Source organism: Pyrus communis, chromosome 8 (assembly GCF_963583255.1).
Source record: "Pyrus communis chromosome 8, drPyrComm1.1, whole genome shotgun sequence".
In the NCBI taxonomy this organism is placed as follows: domain Eukaryota; kingdom Viridiplantae; phylum Streptophyta; class Magnoliopsida; order Rosales; family Rosaceae; genus Pyrus; species Pyrus communis.
Genome location: NC_084810.1, coordinates 11,559,366 through 11,567,542, shown reverse-complemented (window position 1 = coordinate 11,567,542; position 8,177 = coordinate 11,559,366). Strand labels below are relative to the sequence as shown.

General features: G+C 38.3%; 1 protein-coding gene across 1 annotated transcript; it reads right to left on the bottom strand.

The window, feature by feature from the left end:
- Positions 1–2,094: 2,094 nt before the first annotated feature.
- On the bottom strand, positions 2,095–7,060 carry LOC137742095 (zinc finger CCCH domain-containing protein 55-like). The gene is made up of 8 exons (XM_068481841.1): positions 5,864–7,060; positions 5,491–5,667; positions 3,941–4,120; positions 3,757–3,854; positions 3,190–3,450; positions 2,906–3,086; positions 2,535–2,741; positions 2,095–2,438 (listed from the first exon to the last, which is right to left on the bottom strand). Exons 1-7 carry the CDS (start codon positions 6,871–6,873, stop codon positions 2,564–2,566), a joined length of 2,085 nt encoding a protein of 694 aa, XP_068337942.1. The 5' UTR covers positions 6,874–7,060; the 3' UTR covers positions 2,095–2,438; positions 2,535–2,563.
- Between the last annotated feature and the right edge of the window lie 1,117 nt (positions 7,061–8,177).

Here is an 8,177-nt window from a genome sequence, read left to right as displayed (position 1 = left end):
CACCTAATAATGTGTCACAACTACCCAATCTAACTAGAAGAGTCAGAGAACCTGTTCGAAAGGAATTACAATGCAATACACAATAATCTTGACCACATTGTTTGGTTGCTAGTTTATCTATATGATTCATGTGAATGTGATTTGGAATGTACTTCCTAATCACAACTATGTGCTCAGACTCGTGAATTATATCAAAGTATTCTCTTTCTAAGGATGAAGGTTAAATATCGATCCCATGTTGCACACTCATATGCCTCCATGATAAGTCTAGGACCCCAATAATGTGTGGAACAAACCATGTGGTTATGACGCATCGTCAAATGACCAAAGACATCTCCACATCATAATTGTGGTGTCTCAAGTCAAATGACTATTTTACATTATTCCAACTAGTGAGTTCTCATATAACATGAGTATGAGAACTCATGTTTAATTGTGCTCAGTGAACACACTCTCCATTGAGCACATACATACTTGATATTTTTTTAGACAAATGAGCTGAGAGACATAGTATGTACCAGTCTTATCAGATTGTCATTACTCAATTGACAATCCTATAATCAGAAACATTTAAGATATGTGAAATGTCCATAAACTATCATCTCATGATTGGCTTTTAGGGCACACTTCCAACAGAAAAGTGGATGAAGGATGGTAAGAGATATGTTGAAGAATGTAAAGGAAAAACACACAAAATGAAAACTAAAAACTAAAAACTATTTTAAGTTGTTTTCACTTTAAGATTTTGTTTGCAGTCCATCTTTCTTATTTCTTGTCCTCTCTCCCATCGCTCTTCTTAAGCTCTCATTTACCTTGTATATTGTCCTCATATCTAAATTTAAAAACTAAAAATGAAATGATTATCAAATAGTTCTTTGATTTCTCTCAAATTCATGATTCTTTCTTTGTTTTGAGTTTGTAGAATTTGATATCAAAGTTCCCCTTTTGACCATGTTTACCCATTCTCGTTCTCGTGACTTAGGGTCCAAGTTCCATGTATTTCTCTAAATAATTTTGAGTACACGTCATATCAATGAATGATTTATGTCCCAGAGGATTTTATCTTGGGTTGAAGTTTTGAAGATATTAGTAATGTTACACTTCTCATCTATTTGTATCATCATTTGTATCATCTCTCTAATAGAGGTGGAGCCTGCCAACGCATGTGAGAGTAAACATAGGTGAAAAAACAATGGTACAAATAAGTGATAAGAGTAACATTTTTATTAATAAATTTCGATTACATTATTTTTTATATAATGGGGTACAAATATACAAGTGGTTTGTATACCACTTTAATTCCCCATACAATTAAAATCCATGCCACATTCAATTTGCTGTGTTTACCACTTTAATAAACAACTTTGACAACAGTTTACTACTAAATTAATTTTTTTAAAAGCAAAAAGTCCCTTTAAACAATCGCAACACAAGGCTAGGCGCATGTGCCACAGAGAGAGAGAGAGAGAGAGAGAGAGCAGACACTTCCAATGAGGATGAAAGTGAAAGGAGTGAGATAAACAACTCTGATATATAATTACCCATTTATATTTATGTAAACGTCAGCGTCACCCACGTGACGACTTGCTCGTTGCCCCCACGTGTAAAAAACCAACAAACAATATGTGACGAAAGCACGCCTACCCAAAAGGAAAAACTCTCGCCAAAATCCCCTTTCTACCCCCTCGATTCGGGGATCATGTGAAGTGTGAACGCGATGCTGCTGCAGCCGCAACCAAAGCATCAGACAGCAACAAAACAATCATATGACCCCTTACAAAACACAAAGTTCCCATTCTATCCCCCTTCTACGTATTATTTACAAATAGCATGCCAGGACCCTATACGGATCCTCTTTTGAAGATCCCGGGATCAGTATTCAGTATCACTTTCTTATATTTAACATCCCGAAGGCAGAAATCATTTTGAGTTTTTTTATTTAAAACTGAACACAAGCAGCATCTAACGAAACTTGACCGCTCGATGTACGATAAACGAACACAATGAAATGATCCCCAAACCCTCATCCGCTACATTACTACTGGTACTAACCCTTAATTTTCTGGCAAAGAAAACTCAAAATCTAAAGAAAAATTAACCTCAGAAAACATAGTAAGATAAAAGAAAAGTTATTCTGTATAAATACAAGTTACAATCCTTCTTGTTCAGCTCTCGAGTCTAGACTACACAAGGGAGGGTAGACAAAGTAGCAAAAGAGATCGATCAGTCCTACTCTCGTTCGTAATTTCATTTCTCCTTACCTATGAAATATGTATTTTCTTTTCGGTTAGCAGTATGTATCGGGGGTGGTGGCAAGCGAGACCTCGTTGAGATCTTCCTTCTCTATGGATCTACTCTTAGTCTTTCATGTAGGTATAATTCAGCAGCTATACATCTTCTAGATGAGTTTTGTTCCTTTTATATGCTTCTCTACTTTCCTGCAAAAAAAAAAGTAGAGTGTTTGATTTCGCAGAATTACAAACCCTAGCAAAGTCATGTTACAGAGAACAAAGTTAATTGGGGATGGTCCTTACCCTAGCAGTAGCAGTGTCAATCAGCATTACTAATGAGAAGCAATGAAGCCAGCAGCATTGACTGATGACGACGACGATGATGTGTTGTTTTCAGTAGTAAAGGCGGTATCATTAATTTTGGGTACAGCGGTTGACAAGGCAGAGAGATGGTCACCAGCGGAGTTTGTAGGAGAAGCAAAGAGGCTATCAGGCAGGACCTGCTCTACACTGCTCTCTCATCACAACCACAAGAACAAAAAAATTGAAGATAAATATATTAATGGCAATATGCAGAAGAACCTGATATTTTACAATGGAAGAAAACTTATATCACCAAATAGATAAACTAAGCCATGTTAAACATTTCTTTATTCGAAAACGAAGCTCCTTACCTTTTATGAAGATTAGGGGCATCCAGGTTCGGGCCTTGCTCCTTGTCCTTGCCATTTCCATTTCCATTGCCATTGACGTTGTTGTGAGTTAAAGCTAAATTATCTTCCATCTGAAGCTGCTGCTGCAGCTCAGCAACTGCACCAGTCACAGAGATTGAGGCAGCTGGAGTATCACTGTGGTCTGCAATGACATGGAATCCAGAAGTCCAAACAACAATGCTTATACATCTTAAATTTTAAACGTATAAATACTACATATTAATGGTAACTGTTAATGAGAAAACCTTCTGCAACTTCTTGTTCAATGCTGTCAAATGGAAGGATATTTTGATTGATCTGAGCATGAGAATAAGGGCTCAAAGGAGGACCGTGAGCACCAACAGATAAACTGCGGTGATGATGGGGTAAGCGATCATTCTTCCAGTCCGGGAGCTGCAGACTCATGAGTCTTCTACCTTGTAGCTCAATGGCTTGCTGCAGTTCAACCTGCTCCTCCAATTTTCTTCTCAATAACATCTCCTGTGTATTGTAGAACATTCTTCCCCCTAATAGAAAACAAAAATTCAGGTAGCATATAGAACTTAACAATCAATGAGAATTTGAATGGAATGTCTAATAACGACAAGAGCATATATACACGAGAGAGAGAGAGAGAGAGAGAGAGAGAGAGAGAGAGAGAGAGAGAGAGAGAGAGAGAGAGAGAGAGAGAGAGAGAGAGAGAGAGAGAGAGAGGGATTCTTTCTTTCATATTCAGCAAAACGATAAGCCATTTGTCAACATTTAGTTATCCCCTCTCTTTCTGCGATAGGGTTTATGTGACAAAAAAAGGAATCTGTTCTTGTTTTACTAACCCAGTGGGAGATCATAGGGATCCCTGGAATCAAGACCACCAGGGCTCAAACATGGTGAAAATTCTCCCCTCTCTAGATGCTGTTGTTGCTGTTGCCTCCTGCAGAAAATAAGCCGTTGAGGCATCAACGCAAGTGAAAAAACAAGCCTAAAGATTAGAAAGTAGAAGAGGAATAATGCACATACTTATCCAGGATTTTTCCCTTCTCCTTGTAGGGCTTCACAAGCACACGTGAATCACATATAAAATGAGGGTTTCCTTTGGACAATATAAGCCTGACAGTTTCGGGGTAGACAAATGTTACGAACCCAAACATTCGCTTCTGCTGGTATGGGATCCTTACATCTTGCACTGGCCCAAACTTGCTGCAAATGTAGGACAAGGAACAATTCCACAAGAATTTCAGAACTTTAAGCGTTTGAACAATATAAAAACAATCATATGAAAATCTCTTCTATTGTAATAATACGTAGAAATCCTTTCTATTTGTTAAAGTAAAATCAAAACATGATGTCCAACACACATTTGACCAACCACTCAAGATTCCAGAAGACCTCAAAATTTGTGTTACATTGTGATATTGACACAGTGACAACATCCTGCAGAACATCTCCAATAATCATGAATGGAACCTCCGACCTCCAAGGTCATTGAGTTCACATGATTTAACTTTTTAGGCTTAATCTTTATCACTCCATATTCTCTCTCTTTCCGTGTCAAGAACTTGTATTTCTTATTTTCCAGAAAAATTTCTTGGACTAAGTTGTACCATGATATACCAAGCAATAACAGGTTAGCAAAGTTATTTGACAGATTTACAAACAATGATCTGTCATTGCCATTGCAAAAACAAAAGGTGAGAGTCATACAAAGACAAAAGTATGCTTGATCAGATAAATCTGTTTTAGTCAAATGTGGACAACAGTGGATTTATGTTCACGGACCAATTGAACTGCTTCAGTCTATTTAACTTCGTCCCTTAAAAGAAACATCCCTTAGTAATAGTCCACGGCAATCTATATGCTGCATTAGCATGATATGGGTTAATCGTATTCGTAACATTTGAAGGATACATTGCAAGCCTCTAATGCAAGTGTTGGGTACAGTAAATCCTTACTGATTTAGACTCTAGACAATGTATTCAAGTGAAACACGGCCAAGGTGCCTAGCATTCTCATACTTATCAAAATAGATAGATTGTCATGCCACGAGAAGAAACGCACAGAATAGAAGACCATGGTGGAGGAGCAAAGACATTCATGAACTTCGGAAATTTTAAATTTTAAAGTTGGACACAGCTAAGCGATATGACAAGATGACTCAAACGATTTCCCCGAATTAGGTGGTACATTAAGTAAATCCCTACACTTGATTCAGAATGTCCTGTAATTGAAATCCAAGGTAACAGCTCCCCTAAGGAACCAGGCGGTCAAAAACAAGATCACTTGGAGGCCTTGACGGCAATGAAAACCTTGAACAGCTTCTGAACTAAAAAGTTAAAATACAAAGACTGAAGGCACTAAGGCCAGCAACATTCTAAAACGTTAGCATGGTAAGAGATTCCCATGACTGTAAAATGGTTTGCCATGATAGTTGACCAAAGTGCTAGGACATGATCACATCAAAAGAAACCAATTCTTATTCTGCCAATAGCAACAACTTGTACTGAAGGTTGTTCAACGACATGGTCCAATGAATTAATAACAAGGAATTAACAGGATGCATATAATTTTACCTGAAGTATTCAGAAACATCTTCATCTCTGAAAGTGCTCTCAGCTGGGAATGTCAAGTAGATCTGTCTTGAAGCCGAGCTTGCCTTTTCAACAGAAGCCATTGCTAAAAGTTCATTTCTATCAGGCCGACACCGCCCAAACTTGTAAAGTTCTTCCCCCATCATCATTGCCGCAACTCTACAATGCGGGCAAAAATGTTAAACCAAAAACACATAGAATAAATAACGAACTTAAACCAAGAATGCAATTGCAATCAATAACGCTTCCACACAAAAGACATGTATCTATAGAGAGCGAAATGGACTGTTTTCAACATACTCAAAATAAATAACATGTCAACAGAAAATAGAAAAATGGGCCACTTCCAAATTACCTCTGAGGATCATTCTGCTGTTGCAAAAGGAAATTCATGTACTTATTGTACGAAGAAGGGGACGCTCCAGCCATAAACTGAGAGGCAGCAGCTAATCTCTGTTGCTGGGCTTTCAACCTCATCATCTCCTCGTGCTGTTCGAAACCGTCGAGATTACTGGGAGACCCCACAATGGCACCAGAACCATCGGAATCAGCAAAACCGCTATGCACAAACTTGCAATTGCTTCCATTCTTGCAAAACCCTCTAGCAAAGTAAAGACATGGCTTGAACCCAACTCCCAAAGCAGGGTCCTCGGACCCGAGACACGCGTCGCTGGCCGAATAGCTCCTTCTGTGGAGATGGGTGTCGCCATTGTTAACCGAATGAGCCCAATCAGGAAGCCCATGCCCCAATTCGGGCCTGGGATCAATGAAATCCTCCGGCCTGGACGAGGAAGAGGACTCGTTGAGAAAGGAGAGGTACTCGTTGAGTTGGTGCTCCTCAATGAGGTCACTTCCCGGCCAACCATCACCACCACCACCACCACCACCACCACCATCCTTACTGAACTGGTGTGAATGTACTGGAAGGGAAAAGGACCCGGCCCGGATATTATCATAAGAGAGTAAAGGGCTTGCCTTTGGGCTAACGGAGTTGCTTGGAAAGCCAGAAAGCGGCCAGGAATTCGAAGAGGGCGAAGAAGGGGTTTTTCCAAAGTCAAAGCCGTTTGGTATTCTAGGAGAGGACTGAGAAAATGGGTTGCCGTTGGTTGGTCTGGCTATGGGGTTTAACGGTGAGGGAGACGAAGGAGTGGACGATGCAGACGAACTGTTTGCCAAAAGTCCCAACTGGATTTTAGCCCTCAGAATCAGCGACTGCAAAAGGGTCTCCGGACCATACGCCAAACGAATCAAATCCTTCTCGGCGAAATCCTGAATGAGAAGATAACCCATGATTTTGATAGCATTTTCTGGGTCTAAAGTTTTGATCTTCGAGAAGAGTACGTTTGTAAGTTCATAGGAACCCATTGGGTTTTCCGGGGAGGGAAATCCTTCTCCAGAAGAAAGAATGGGGTGAGAAAATTGGTTTTTGAGTAGGGTTTGAAGTGTTAAGTAGGGAGTTGGAAAGTCTCTCTCCTCCCTCTCCGTGTCTTTCTCGAATGATAGGAATCTATTTTTGAGGGGGACGGAGGGGAGTGGTAGATTTCAGATCTACTTCAAAGTTTAATTGTCAACAGCGACCTCGTTTGTGAATTAGCCATTTATATAATCTGCTTGATTACAGCCATGAGACACCCTCATCATGGCCCTACTTCCGACGTTGTCCCACGCATCCAGGTTTTTTTATTACTATTTTAAGGAAGTACTCAACTATTATCCCAATAATTCAAATTTTGAATAAAAAATAATAATTTAGTATTCACGGGTGAGTAATTACTTTTTAATTTTGTCAAATAATAAATCAACACATGCTTTATTGTTTGAAAATAAAGAACATTTTATTAATTGTTTTTTTTTTTTTAACAAACGATTTTATCTATATTAAGAGAGAGATGATGAGCTTAGCATCATAATTGACTAGCAATAATGTAAATTCGTCTTTAACGAGAATCTAATTTAAAACCTCTCACTCACAAGTGAAGAGAAATACTATTATAATGTAATACTAAGTTATCTTTGTTAATTCTATTTAGCTTTAAAAAAGAACACATGACCATTTTTTTGTGGGTTTTTATTACCAATGGTCCCTGAGATTGACCAAACTCATCATTTTGGTCCCTCACTTTCAAAATCAATCAATGTCATCCCTAACATTCACAACCACACATCAATTTGGTCCTTTCGTTTAGATTCCGTCTTAACTATTTTGTTAGTTTGCATATGGGGCCCACAAATCCAATAAAATGGTGACACGTGGATTACACAACAGAAGGTTTTTATCACAAATAGTTCCTGACATTGATCAAACTCCTCATTTTGGTCACTGAGTTTCAAAAATCAAAATAAATCTGATCCCTGACATTCATTACTGCACATTAATTTAGTCATTCCGTTAAAATTTCATCAATAGTTTTTGTTAGTGTGATAATATGGTCTCACTAGTCCAATCATATGGCGTCACATGAATTAACTATAAAAAAAAAAAATTATTTTTTGAAGATTTAAAACTAAAAGTACTATAAGAAATTAAAAACTAAAACTTAAAGAAGAAATAAAGAAAAGATATCATCATCTTCATCTAGGTATGCTCAAAAAGAAAAAGAATACACCATGACACGACTAAAACTCTTGTCCTTCGTGAACTCACTTCTCATTCTCTCTAGTTGGTTATA